Source organism: Vanacampus margaritifer, chromosome 5 (genome assembly GCF_051991255.1).
Source record: "Vanacampus margaritifer isolate UIUO_Vmar chromosome 5, RoL_Vmar_1.0, whole genome shotgun sequence".
NCBI classification, from domain to species: Eukaryota; Metazoa; Chordata; class Actinopteri; order Syngnathiformes; family Syngnathidae; genus Vanacampus; species Vanacampus margaritifer.
Genome location: NC_135436.1, coordinates 16,847,081 through 16,862,556, shown reverse-complemented (window position 1 = coordinate 16,862,556; position 15,476 = coordinate 16,847,081). Strand labels below are relative to the sequence as shown.

At 36.7% G+C, this 15,476-nt stretch overlaps 1 protein-coding gene across 1 annotated transcript in view; it reads right to left on the bottom strand.

The window, feature by feature from the left end:
* Window positions 1–6,827: 6,827 nt before the first annotated feature.
* si (sucrase-isomaltase) overlaps window positions 6,828–15,476 on the bottom strand; it is a 55,802-nt gene continuing 47,153 nt past the window's right edge. The window contains exons 41-47 of the mRNA XM_077565839.1: window positions 15,243–15,327; window positions 15,104–15,160; window positions 14,540–14,664; window positions 14,225–14,313; window positions 13,106–13,155; window positions 8,090–8,257; window positions 6,828–7,469 (exon numbers count right to left, since the gene is read on the bottom strand). Coding sequence (XP_077421965.1) covers window positions 7,392–7,469; window positions 8,090–8,257; window positions 13,106–13,155; window positions 14,225–14,313; window positions 14,540–14,664; window positions 15,104–15,160; window positions 15,243–15,327 — 652 coding nt within the window. The 3' untranslated portion in view covers window positions 6,828–7,391. The remainder of the gene's footprint in view (window positions 7,470–8,089; window positions 8,258–13,105; window positions 13,156–14,224; window positions 14,314–14,539; window positions 14,665–15,103; window positions 15,161–15,242; window positions 15,328–15,476) is intronic.

Below are 15,476 nucleotides of genomic sequence, written 5' to 3'. Positions count from 1 at the left end.
TCAACCACAAATCTGCAAGTCATCCATTAGATTAGAAAAGGTGACTTTTGTCACAATGTCACATCTAATTACTCAAAAGACACTTCAAGTGTCAACAAACAAGCGATGAAGTTTTTACAGACTTAATAACTTTTATCCATCTATCTATCTATCTATCTATCTATCTATCTATCTATCTATCTATCTATCTATCTATCTATCTATCTATCTATCTATCTATCTATCTATCTATCTATCTATCTATCTATCTATCTATCTATCCTCCATCAATGCCAGTCACTTGCATTCATGCATATTCCTTCTCAGATAAGTGGAGTTTGTTGTAAAGCTATTATCCATAGTGCGGTTCTGTGATGTTTCGATTGCATTTAGAAAGGAGCTTGTCGTGGCCCCTTTACTTCCAGACATTGCTTTCATCAGTGACTGAGACAGAGAGACTATATGTGATGAGAGGATGTTATTAGATGCTCTGTTGGAGGAAATGGTGGTCCAGGACTGAAGATCCCACAGGGACTGAATCCTGAATCATAGCACTGAGGGTAAAGCTCAGTGGAGAGTACAAGAGCAATCATCAGTATGCTAGCTAGGCTCTTTGTTATGTTATTGAAAATGTAATAAAGATGATGTTAATGTTGCACGAATTAACTTGTTTTATCCACTAACAGATCGTGGTATCCTATAATGTTGGAGAAGCAGTGAGGAAGAATACCAGCAGTAGTAAACTGACAGCAAGTCATTTAATGTACGCAATGATTGGAAATAATATTGCTTAACATCATTTTAATTATCCCCATCTTTCTGGTTATTTTTGAGAAATACTCATAGCCTACAGATATTTTTGATTCAATAAACATTGATTGTTGAAAAAGATGAAGTAGACTACATTGTTAATCTTTAGAAACCCAACTAAGCAGTAATTAGGCTGCTCAGCTCCGTTATCAATCATTTGTTGCAATTGTAGCTTACTCTCGCTCATTTTTAGTCAAATCCACCAACAGTAGTACGGGAAGAAGTAAACAAAATATATTTCATGTGTTTTAACTAGTTTACAGGTACAGAACTTAATATGAGATCTTAATTTTTGGATTAATGATGTAAATTCATCTCCTGACATGTATTTATGGTCCACTCACGTATTTACTGGTTAAAGTTTTTCTACAGGATCCATCTCAAAGAATAAAATAAATGTACACAACCAAGAGGAAAAATATGTATTGAATAACAGATTTATAGTTTCGAGGGCTGATAGAGCTGCATCCTTAAAGGCGGATACATTTTTTCTTAGGAGTAGAGGGACATGTATAACCCATAACCCTGTCCTCAAAGGATAAACCTGAAGGTCAAGAAAGTCTCAAGTTTTCTTTTTTTATTATTGTTTGCAAAAGATGCCATGTTATGGTATGATATTTTTCTATTGTTTTTATTTATTCATTTATACTCTGGTAGGGGGTTGTTTGTTCTTATCATAACCATTATGTGGGCATTATAGTTAACTAAGTCAGGCTTCCCCAATCATGGTCCTTAAGGGCCTGAGTCCTGCAGGTTTGAGATGTTTCTGTCCTCCAACTCAACCTGATTCATATAATCAGCCTTTATCTAGAGCTCTGATAGCCATCCTGATCTTTAGAATCAGATGTGTTGGAGGACGGACACAACGGAAACCTGTAGGACTCAGTCAGGCACTCGAGGACCAGGATTGGGGAAGTCTGCTCTAAGTGCTTTATTTTCATAGACAGCACTTTTTACATGTCCTGAGGTAGTTGACTTTATTTGTATATACATAAATGTTAATTGATCAAAAATATAGCCACATACCTTTGCTGTCCAAGTATAAACAGTAAAGGGTAAAACATGTCTTTGCTTGCTGAAGGTACACTTTCAAGTAAATTATATGCAGCTGCAAATTGTGTGAAAAGTGTTGAAGCAGATCAGCCAAGTTGATGATGATAGACTGCGACCCTTTTTATGTTTTCTGTGTCTAAGTGCATGTGAGAAAAGGACTGGCAACAACATCCCCTCCCCAATTGTTGTGAAATATCTCTCTGCCGTCAAAATTCCTCCTCTTTCACACCGTCCCTTCTCCGTGTGATGAGGCCAGGCCTTCCATGGTGATGAGGTAGACAGAGGGTGATTAAAGTGGAGTCTCAACCGGTGGCAAAACTGACCTCAATCAAAGCCATTCTACCAAAAGGACATCCGCCTTCTTTTTTGTCCCTCCATCCATTCCTCCAACTCACTATCATCCCCACCCCTTTATTCTTCCTGACCCACTCCGTCACCATGTCAGTGTTCCCCATCGCTCATCTCCCCTGTCTCGGTTTCCGCTCTCATTTCTCATCTTTCCTCTTGGTGATCACTTTCAATTCATCATTATTGCCGCTATTGTTGTGTGATGCTAATCTGCTCTTCTCTGGGGCTTTCCGGTTTGCTATCAGATGTGTGTTACAAATCTTGCACTTGTGAGAAGAAAAGAAAATGAACTTACAAGGAAATGGCACTAACTCTGATTCCTAAAATGTTGGCGCTTTGAGATAAAAGTACAAGTATGAAAATCTAGAGTTTTAATTTTTATTTATTTGCTTTGCAATGCTCGTTTTGTTTGATTTATATAACATCTTTTGATATGTTAAACTGCTAAGAACTTTGACGACACGTCTTGCGACCATGTACAAATGCTTACAACAAATGCTGTATTGCAAACTTTTGCTACTTATAGTGAAACAATAACAAAAATGTTGCGACCTTTGATGACCTCGGACGAAACCCAAATTCACTCCGTTCGCCGCTCAGTGAGAGGCGGGCTTTAGGGAAATTGGAAGATAAATTGCATCAAGAGGAAGTACTGTAGTTCTGTAATCTGGTTTTAAAAAACCTTAGGTGAGATGCTGGCCATGGATGAGCCTATTCAATTTCTGTGCAGTTCAATGTTTTTTCTCTCACAATTAAGCTACTTATGACTTTTTCCAAAGAACAGGCATATGGTATTAAATATTCTCCGATTCAGGTCACGCAGCTGCTCTGTTGCCATTTTTTTTTAATATACATGTATGGACAGCCATCCTACCATGTCCTTATGTCCAACCAGTGTGTTGTAATAACAATGTAAAGTGATCATAATTCTATTTCAGCTTGACAAACGCCCTTGTGCATCAGCACTGTCAGCTTTTGTTTTTCCAACAGCAATGTAGCATGTACTGTATTTTCCACAAACATTCATTAGCCGTGGCCGCTTGTATGAGTGTGCGTCTGAGTCACCAATGAGTCTTCTCGAAGCCTGATTGTAATCTCCAACGAAGCTACAATTGGATAATTAAGCCTATATATTTCCTTCTAAAATATATTAAATGATAAATAAATACAAATTCAACAGCAAAAGTCCCAAGTATTTTCTCACAGTGGACAGAAGACATAAGATAAAGCTGACCTTCCTTATACATTATATTGCGGTTTGTAATCAAGCAGATATGCATAATCTAATTATTATTACTGTACATGCGTTTATAGTCACATGAGAGCTCTCAATTTCCTGGTGATAACAAGTGCAATGCAGGCTTATTATATTTATGCTCATTAGATTATATGAAATATTGAATTACTCGGGCACCCGAGTCATTTTAATATCTCTGCTGAGCCGGAAGTGATGCAATCACACTGGCCCCATTTCCAATGATATTTAAATCCTTTTCTGCGTGGATGGTCTGGCCAATTGGCAAGCCTCTCCTTCTCTGTTTTTATTTGTTTGTAAAGCATGTTTGTGTGAGCGTATAAATAGGTGGGAGATACTGTTGAGCTATTTGATTTGATTTGGGAAGATGTGTGTGGCTATCAAGCAGTGTTTAATCCACAGTCTGCACCGTTTGTTGTTTGCCAATATTTTTCTTATTATCTCCAGCAATCATGCTATTTTTCTTCGTCTCTGACTTCAAGGCAATTTTACTATGATTGCAGCAAGCTGAACACACATAAGACACATACAGTATGTCAACATATTAATGAAACTTTTATTCGTATTCTCTCAAACTTTTCACACAATCTTATTATACACAACACTGTATCAACAAATGATTTTGACATTTCAATGTCTGACTTTATATGGACAGCAATATTTGCAATAACTTGATTAATCATTCTTAAACTACAGTACCATGTATTTTCTCAAGGCTTGAATCAACATTTTAACATTTTACAGCATTTGAAGTGCTCATGTTGATTTTTTAAATATAATACACTCCCACGCAAAGGTTTTCTAATTAGGTGCTTTAGCATTTTATAGAACATTAGTACAGGTTGCTATTATATAGTGCAAGTGACTATTATAATTGTCTTTTTTTTCTTCCTTTTATTTCTTTTTTTTGTACGTGGGTGTGTGAGTACGTGTGTATTCATTAGTTCACCTAAAATCTATTTAAAAAATCCCATACCGTTCACCTAAACCGAACACTTCCAGCCAGAGTCGTGAGGCCGTCAGGAGACCCGAGGAAGGATCAAAGAAAGGAAAGTGAAATCCAGCACCGACCAGACACCACCCACCAGGCCACCAACCAGAGTCCTTCACCAACCCCAGAAACATCTAAATTCCAAAAAATCAGGGAGACCTCGAGAGACCAAAGGAGAGACTGAGGAAATGGAAGGAAACACTATTATCATTTTCTAATGTTTAAATAATCTTATTGGAAGATTAAATGAAGAAAATGTAATTTATGTTACACACAGTATCTGAAATTCACACTTTGGCAAGTTTTGAAAATTTGGATACCAAATAATGTTTTTAGGGTTTCAGTGCAAATTAGAACATCAGTGATATGATCATGCTCATGGTGATGATTATTGATTGATTATTAAATTTTTAAGTAATTAATTACATTATTTAATGTTAGATGATAGTAGGTCTTGTCAAGAATGATTGAAAACAATTTTATATTCATAAATAGATGCCTAAATATGTCTCTTAAAAAGTTTTGATATAAAATGGACTTTTAAGGATGTGCTATTTCTCTACGGTCTGTGTACATGTCTTTGCTGTACCTGCTTTTTGTGAGTTTTCCATTGCTTGCTGAACAAAACAAAAAAACTGTTACTTTTGCAATGTGGTGTACTTATCTACACAGTTTAAGGCTCAGTTATGTAGTTTTGTGAGCAGGGAGTAGAATTTAGTTTGGGTTTAAATAGGAGCAGCCCTTGGGCACAGCGGCCACGCCACCATCCCTAAAGGAGGCCAGCCACAGCGGGCATGTCAGCTCTAATTTATTGAGAAGATCCGACACTTACTCACTACTTTCCGTCTGGTCACATTTACCATGTGCCAGTACAACCCTTTGAAAGTGATTCCAGTGTTGCATATGGTATGGCGCACTTATAATTGAACTTCTTTCTCTCCTCGTTGATCCTGTCATGCTTGCTTCCATGATACTCCTCTTCATGCCGTCGCTAAGCTTTGTTGGTTGGTTGTTGATGGAGCTTTTGTTTCTTAACGTAGTGGACGTAAAGCAGCCAATTATCTGGCACATCGATCGCTCTGTAAACACTTTCACTGGTTCGATGCTCAATCAACTAAACCCTCAGAATCTTTCAGAAGAATTCACTGTGCGCTCCAAACTGTGATCTTCTGCTTGTCACATCCTTTCATCATCCATGTCCTGTTTGAATACAGTATGTTGCAATGTGATCCTGCGGAGCTTGACTTTGGTGCTTTTGTCTGACTACCAATTCGTCATGCTACTCAGGGCATTTAATCCAATGGCCATTCTGCGTCTGATTTCCTTGCTGTTGGCCCTGTCTTTCTCCAGACATTCCACACTATCCACCCCCTGCAGGGTTGCTCTAATGCTGATTTGCTTTTCATTGGGATTGTCATTCATGGGGACAGCCATGCAGTGGCGGTGTAGATACAATAACATAAAAATGATGTCACTGTCCAAATATTTCTGGACACGATGGAGTACTTGGATACGAATTATGTGCATGACTCTAACAATATAAATCTAATGTTAACATGTTGTATACTAATTTAAAACATCTTAAAATTGAAAAACACCATTGGCATCAGAAACAAAATGATCCTCTGAGTCCTTGATTTCGTTAAAGAGGATCACTTACTGCATCAGGCATCTCCGAAATCAAAGCTTTTCCAATTATCAAATGCATATATCATTTCCATTGAGCAGTACTTCTTGTTAGAATTTGTATTATGAACATCTGCTTACTTGCTTGACACAGATGAAGATTGTCTTCTAGCAGTGTGTGGGAAGGAGAAATCATTGCATTAATTTACACATGAAGGTTATGCAGTTTTTATTAAGTAATTATGAATTATTTTCAACTATGTTCATTCTCTTATCCACTATCAGACTGACATACATATTGGAATGTTAATTAAAAACAAGAAAAATTGTTGGCCAATCATTACCATACGGCTAATCAGAGCACAAAAATGGCTACATTTTAATTAATCGAGTGGAAGGTGGTCACTGTTAGTGAGAATAATTGAATAAAACAAATTTCAGCCGGTGGGATGGTGAATATACATGCACTAAAATAACATTTTAACCCTACCTGAGAAATTCTGAAAGTTTGAAGACCAATTAGATAGTGTAAGTATTAGTATAATTGTCCGTTTGTTGTTTTGTGATTCTTGCTGAAGTAGCTCTAGTACCTTCGCTTAGAATGGAGCACATGGAAATCACCAAATTTGCATTTCTTCCATGGTAATGCTTTGCCAGGCCATTTGCTTGTTTGTGCATTTTTCTGCTATGCTATGCAAATGCTATGCTAATAAAGGCACTAACTTGGCCATTGAAAAGTGACCTTTTTTTTGCCAACAAAAAGACTTGAGTTGCCTAAGTTTTATTTCAAATCACATTTATAAAAGAAAAGCAGTCCTAACTGTATACTTCATGAGGCAGATTGATTCATTAGACGTTGCCTGTTTGGAACATGTAGCAATGTACAAAATATATATATATTTTAAACATGTAGCAATGTAGAAAAGATATAAACTTTTTTTGTTGTTGTAAAATAATTATGTGCATTAACTTGAGCGCTTCCAAATAAGGTAAAAGCTAAATGGTACAGTCGGTACCACACTGTGTGTCTTCCTCGACTTACCTTAGATATGAAGATGATACAATTGATTATTGTGACTATAGTTAGATAAAAGTGTAAAAAAGTAAACATTAAAACAACTTTTAATTTCAAAAGTTTTCTATTGTACAAAAACAACTGTAAATTGTCAACATAGATTTCAGCTCTGTCGTGTTGACTTGTTCAAATGATGCCTTTGTCAATATGATAATCACTTAAGGGGGCAAAATCAATTCATAAAAATATATAATTGTATAACCTGAAATATGTACAGTATGTTAAATATTCACCAACCGAACATAAAATCATACTCAGACACTGGCCATCCACGTCATAGTAAATCCTTGATCCACACGGACTGAAGTTGCAGTTGCATCTACAATGAGCTCCTGTAGATCAAAGACAAAGAAAAAGAAAAAGTTTAAAATCACAATAAATGTACAATTTTAGGCGGTGTAAACAACAAGTTGTAAAACATAATGTCATAACTCACCGTAAAATATGAATACACCAACATATGCCATATGTCATTTTGTGCAGTTGTGCACTTAATGGTGAGTTTGACATATTAATATGATATACACTCCATCAATAGAGTGTGTGTCTAAAAGAACAATCTAAACATGGTATACTACATTGTGTTTTAAACAATTCACCCAGCGGTTCCTTTTGCTTTAATTAAGAGGAAAGAGCCACAACAAGAATGGAGCTGATCGCTGTTGCTTTGATGTTTTAATAGAGTCAAAATTGACAACTTTGGAGAATGAATGTTTGAAGGCAATGCCTGACAATAAAGGAGTCGTTTTTAAAATATGATTGATGATGTGCGCAGCATGATAGTGAATACATTAAATTTACCGGTAAACTGGGAACAACGCTGACTTCAATGTCAAAATATGAAGGCATTCAATTGATAACAAAATGTTTTTCATTCTCTTTTCTTAGTGACAAATATTAATTTCATCAGACTGAAAAAGTGTCTATATATACAGTACATATATATATTCACCTGAGTATCAGCATTATACTGAGGTGCCAGATCTTGTACTGTCCCGTCCGCATCTGTCAGAGACACCTCTGTGATGATAGTGCTGATCCCCCAGATCTTCACTATGCCAAGGATCAAATGGTCAGCTTCAAACAAGCCGTTGTGGAGAATTTTACTTGACAAAGAATTCTAGGAGTGGAAAAACAAAAGATTAGGAATGAAAAGAAAACTAGTCTGTATGTTGTTTGGAGGTACAGTCAACAAGGTTGTTGGAAATCATGATTTGATCTTTGTTCAGGTCACATTACTTGGAAAGAGCTCAACCAATGAGTTAAAGTCATAATGAGCCATTGAAATATTTAAAAGATTATAAAACATGCAAAAATACCAAATTATTGGGACACTATGTTTAGTCATTGCACTGATAAGGAGTGAAAACGGGAGAAAGAACTAGGGACAACTTTCTACAAGATGTTGGAGTAAGTCGGGGAATTTGTGTTTACTTATCCACGATACCATTTTTCAAGTCAGCCACTTGACACGAAGTCTGATGTAGTTCATTCCAAAGTTATTTGTTGGGGTTAAAATGTGTTCCACACCAAACACACCCAACCAAGAGTTCATGGAACTTGCTTTACCAGAACAGAATACTCCCTTCTCAAAACTTTTGGAAGAATGTCCAAAATGTTTTGTGGGAATGAAGAATTAAGAGGAGCAAGGAGCAACTGGAGGATAAGATGATGATTCACAAACCGCCTGCTGATGTCTCATCCTATATGGAACATCCTAGCCCTTCAGTCAGATTTTATGTAACAGAAAAAGGCCAAGCTTTGAATAGAAAAGTTAAAGAGATGCCATTTAGATTGGATAACAAAAATTAATAAAGTTAAAGTACCACTGATTGCCACACCCAACTAAGTGGGGCGAAATTTGTTCTCCGCATTGCATATCCTTGTTATTCACATTGACCTTGAGGAAACTATCTGCTACTGTGTTATTAAATTAACAACATCAAATGGAATGGTTGACTGATCACCAGTGACCGAAGGAGGGCGGGATCACACCTGGACAAGGTCATGCTATATATTTTGCTCTTTGGATAATTATCGGTACCACATAAGACTGTGCAAGTGTAGCATAATTTTTCCAACAGAACTCTGGACCGGCGTAAACTGGATTAGATTTTTTCCATTAAACATAAAATAAGCCACACTCCAGAAAGTAGAAGGACACGACTGAACCAAAAGACTAAACAGAAGAATCATCCAGACTCGACACGTGGAGGTCGTTGTACAAAGGACAGGGCTGAAGTGTAGATATTCAGATTATGTTAAATTAAAAACAGAATGCAAATCGGCAAATATGGTGACAGGATAGCAATCGCTTGTGATATTTTCAGATAACTTTTTTCTGGCATCCTTCTTCAAACTATTGAGTCAAACAGTCATACATTGTTGCTTTTTCCTATGTGCTGTCTGAATAGCTGAGTGTAGTAAAGTCATTTTACTGCTTCCTAGTCAGATGTGCAGGGTTCATTTTGAACATCCATTTACATGACCAAATATGCTTCTTCCCCTGAGAGGACAGACTGCTTGAAAATTAAGGGTGTGTTAGAAGGGAATTGCCCATAGCAAATAGAAAAAGGTCAAACACACAAAAAAAGAGGTATAAGGTCTGGCCATGAAGCTATGTTTCTTTTTGTCTTTTACCACCAATATCCTCTTAAAGTGGGCATATAATGGAAAATAGACTTTTTAATGTTTGTCTAGTTAGGTCCCTGGAGTGTCTGGCCACCTTTCAAGTGTGAAAACAAACAGCAAAGTAAGTCTTTTGTTTGATATCTGTTTACTTCTGAAAATGTATTTGACTGTGATCAACAGTATATATATATATATATATATATATATATATATATATATATATATATATATATATATACACACACGTCTACACACACACAGACACACACACACACAGTCTATGTTCAGCGTCATCCAAAATATCATGTGATGTGCTGTGCTAATCTGCAAGGCAGCTTTGGCCTCGTTGCCCAACTTTCTCCATCTTCTCACATCTGCCTGTTCATGCTTACACGCACACAAACACACACAAACACACACACGCTGATTCGTTCTTTCTCTTCCTCCTCCCCTTGGCTGACAGACAGTGTGCCTGCTTTATCACTGTGTGAAATTGCTTTGGAATGAGCCTGATGGTAGGCAGAGGACAGCCACAGATGTTTGGCTCTGGTCGCTGTACGTGTGTGTATACAGTGTGTGTGCGGGTCTGTATGTTTGTGTACGTCGATCTGTGAATGTTTGAGATTAAATGTATGCTCATTAATGTGTGCCTGTGTGTGATAATGTGCCTTTTTGCCTGGTTGAAAAGAGAATGGGGCTGGGTTAGTTGCATAAAACCAAATGATCAGGGGGTTTGTGACAAATCAAACTTAAAAGAGGTGTGCTAAACACACTTGCACGTCCAATTCACAATATTGCTGTTTTTGCAATGCTACCTAAACTAAAGAATAAGCTAATAGATTCATAGGGAATCACAGCTGTGAGTATATTGAGTGTTTTTGTATATTGGGTTTCACGAGGTAATTTCAATACCAAATTACCGTCTGATCCAGTGAATTCACTGCAGAACAACAAAGAAAAATCATTGGACAAATAAAGAGGGAGGCAATAAAGATATTTCAGTAATATCTCAAACAAAAATACATAATAATAACATGTTTTTAAAACCGTTAATAAATAGCAATATCCGCAAATTCCTCCCTTTTTAATACGTCTTATCCTGGCTAACTTTTGATGAGTGGCACGGTCCACTGTAGACTGACACAACACAATGAATTAAATAAAATACACAAGTCTTGACACTGTAGATACACTGTACTACAAGGAGAATGGGAGCACCAAAATGCAATTACTGTATTTTTCGGAGAGGAATTGCTGGAATTTCTTAATCTAACCCAACTTCTTTAACTCACTTACTCCCAGCCATTTTCCCTGAAGCAACCCCCTTCGCTCCCGGCTGTTTCCCTGGATTTTGACTGATTTTGCAAGGCCCACAGAATACAGTATTGTGATCTATTGCTATAAAAATATCTCTTATACTCTGCTTCCACCTGCTGGCCGTTTTTTGCAATAACTACCATTGTTAAGCATCCTCTTCAGGTCAGAAGCTGCATCAAAGCCTTCTGTAATGTCTAGCATTAAAAAAAAAACGGACAATGGCAATATTTAAAATAGAACGTTTTTATACGTTTTTGGGAGCAAATGAGTTACGAAGCTCACCGTTGATCAAATGCCATATTGTCAAATACTGTCCTCTACTGTAATAGTCGCTATGCTCCAATAAATAACTGCAGCTTTGTTTTTGTTTGTATAACGTGCAGTTGAGTTATAGTGTAATACTACACTGTTTGAATTAAATATTCATATGGATGTATATGGGTATCATCATTTTCACAACATTGATTTTTTTTCTATGTGAGCCCTGAGATTGACTGGAAAAAAGTTTACCCTGCCTCTCATCCCAATCAACCCTAATGAGGACAAGCGCTACACACAACAGTTGGATGGATTTCCTTCTTACGGGAAATGAAATTTGACTCCTCTATTCCCTCTAAATATGAAAAATAATCAATGGTTACTTTCGGAATATTCCCCTGTCAGGCCTGTCAAGATATTGTTAGATTGTATAGTAAGTCCTTTGTGGGCCTCAACAATCTATTACAGTGCTCAACATGAAAAGAGAAAATAACGTGTTTAAAGAACTGAGACCAGGCATGAGATTAGTTTTGATGACTGTTGATTCACTGCATAGCTGAAAAGCTGACATGCTTTAAATTGGATGACAATGAATTATTTTAAACCGTCCTATAATAATTCACAGTCCAGTAGCCTCGCAGTAATTTCAATATTTAATTTAATGCCTGTAAACTTGCCAGAACTGTGGTAGCTGAGCTGTATTTATTTGTTAAGTTTGTAATTGGAATTGGACTGGCACGTATACTGCATCACCAAGCTTAGGCTTGAGTAACCTACTGTATTTTAACAATAATTTTAATTAAGTTTCTAAATTATCATTGCTGGCAAAAGGAAGTCTACGCAGGATGTCAGACAAATGCCAACTCTGGTGTCTAGAGCAACGTTTATGATATATGATGATATTTTTTCTTTGTGACAACTGGAACATTTCTGACACACCTTGTATCTCTGTGAATGCACTATGACATTATTTATTGACGCCAAGCATAACTATTCAATTCAAAGAAAAAAAAAACATATATTGCCTGTAAATGTTACCAACATTTCTAAATCAAGTAATGACAGCCTTGTAAATGTTTTGTTTACTTCTAAACGCTCAACTGAGCTACAGGCGGTAATGTTCACATTCCATTACATCCTCTTCATGCAATTTTACCTCAGGCAATGATGTAATTTTACCCTTATAAAAGCCTTATTGGTTTCTAAACATTTGCAGACATTGCCAATTGGTGTAATTTCAAGTTTGCTACCCCATATGAAGTCGTAAAAATGTGTTCCTAATTTAAACTATTTTTAAAATGGAAAGCCATACAAACACATTATGTAGCATTGATTACCTTTGTATTTCATGTTTTAATGATGAACTGATGCTAAATGACTTCTCCACCAGTGCCATTGCATATATACTGTACATAGTAACACATTCTTTTGTCGCATCACTATCATTATGTACTGCTGCAATGGCGGCAAGTTAATGTAATAAAAGGATCATAATTCAATGCCCACATCTTAAATTGGCAGCACAAATACAACATCCTTCCCAGGATTGCTGCCTCAGAGTAATACTTTTAAGAAAGGGAATTATTTTAACCCCAAAAGAAGTCACATAAAATCCATTTCCTAAGTTGGACTAATTTCTGTGAAGGTGACTTGCAACCACTACTCTCTGGCAAATCAATGAATTAAACTATTGCTGCATTAATAACAATAGTGACAATAAAGGAAAGAAGAGACGTGACATTAAGTCAGCATCTGAACTCACCGCTTCTACAGAATATGAGGTCAGGAGAATGTGTCCTTTTTCAACCGTGTCTAATGGGAGGGAAATAATTAAGTATGAATTATTGAAATACAAAGTAACACAAACAAGAAATTGATCTAAATACAGTATAAACGTTATATACTTGGATTCATAAAACCGCATTTATCCCCGGGAGAAATTCACAGTAGAAGTGGCCTAAAATAAAGAATTATAGATTCAACTGAGCAGTATATTTTTTATACTCTAGCTGCATAGCTGCATTAAATGTACATCACCATTTTGTATTCACTGGCAAATGCTTGGTAAAAACACTTGCACTTGAATGTTAAAATGGCTACGTAGCTTGGCTAGGTCAAACGACTCATGAAAGTCATGAGGAGCAGTTTGAAAAATGAGTAAGCAAATAATGGACCGATGCACTGCTTTAGTTAATGAAAGAGAAGTAATTAATTAGTTCCATGAAATTGAAGACGTGTAGGTCAGGGGCAGAATTGCTGACCAAGATAAACATTTGCGAGTGCCTCTGAATGTCAGTTAAATGCATTGCTAATATTGAAACTCAAACAAAACACAGGTAATGTGTCACTTCAGTGAGTGGAAAAGCAAAGTAAAACAAATTAGGCCGGACATTGAAAGAGGAAGAAGAGAAATAGACACGGGAAATTAATTCATGAATTTCTATTCCTCTCCTTCTATGCAAACCATATTTTCTCACACTTCGTAAATGCAACGAAACATGACTTCATGTGCATATTTATCTGTGTTTTATAATAAAATGTACTAGTAGGAACCAGAGGTGACGGAATAACATGGTGGATTAGGTGGCACTTCCAACAAAGTTCAAGAATCAAATACGCAAATACGGTTGGTAAGGCTTACATGTATTTATGCTACTGAAATATGCAAAATATGCTCAACTGGATATGAGTAGTTGTTCTTAATGTCCAATACAATTTTTTTTTATAGTTTTTCAACATATCTACAGCCTTCCATATTTGTCAGAACACAATGTATCATAGGTAACACTGAAAAGTAATTTTAAATGTCATATAATCTACACCCCTGTAATTGAACAACATTTTGAAGCAGCAAGTTTCCCACGGGTGACCTTTTACTCACCTATTCCGTCGCCGTCATCCCAGAAGAACAATCCTTGTGCAGTCCCATTGTCACTCAGGGCAATGATCAATCCCAAAGGATTCTTCCGGCTGAAAGAGAAATGCCGGTAAGGGTTGCAACAGTGAAGGACACCTGCTATATTTATATCATCGCTGGCAGGGACCCACCTGATCTCTACTGCGCTCAATCACTCAACACCCTAAATGTGACTTATTGCCTTTCTCAAGCTTGCTTTAACCATCCAAGGCATTCACCACTACCTGGTTTGGGTCTCGGTTGTGAGCCATTTTATTGTGAGCCGTTATTTGCAATTACCTGTAGTATGTTGTGTTCTCTGGTTTTTGCCAAGGTAAGATGTATCCTCCTCTGATGTGAATATTGATATGGTCCAGTGGGGTGGGTAGCCAGACCTTTTCGCCACGCACCTTGACTTCTTTGGCCTAATTAAAAGGGTGATAGTTATATCTCATTAACTATATATATATATATATATATCAGCTTCAAACCCAATATTATAGTTTGCAAAAATAATGACCATAAGACCAAAAAAGGAATGGCAATGGAGGTGGCATCCTGTCAAAGTTTTATTGCATAACAGCAGTAAGACAACAGGGTTTCTTTACTCTTCAGTCTATTATTTTGCACCATACTGTTAAGTGAGCATTGCACCTTGCCATTTAATGTGGTTATTCGGTTGTTTAATAGCTGCTTTTGTTTAATGGCATTGCTTGAGTGAGAAAATAGCTTCAACTTATCCTGTGTCACTTATTGATGTCTTCGTGACTCAAAAAAGAAAGAAAATAAAAAATATATAATTATATAATCATAGCTCTGGAATAAATTCAGTGATATATATATATATATACTGTATGAACTCACCGTGTGGTAGTCATACCAGCGTGCATCAGGAACATAGGCTTCTACACGTGTAGCTCCCTGCAAATAAAAAAAAATAAATCACATGAGCGAGACAAGTAGACAAAATAGCACAATAATACCAGTGTTTGCGCGTACGTACCGGGTCAAGGGCAGGGCTGATAAGAAGAGCAGGTCCCCAAAGAAACTGTTTATAAATGTCCCAAGTAGTTGGATCGTTCACAAACCTGTGACACATCGGCAAATTGTATGTTAAACATGGCCAAACAAATAGGTTCCTTTAGCGGTTTAAAAATGCAAGTTAAGCAGCACTTAAATGATTTTTTTTAAGTCTGATTCATCAAATGAAAACAATTTTAATTCAAATGTAAACATA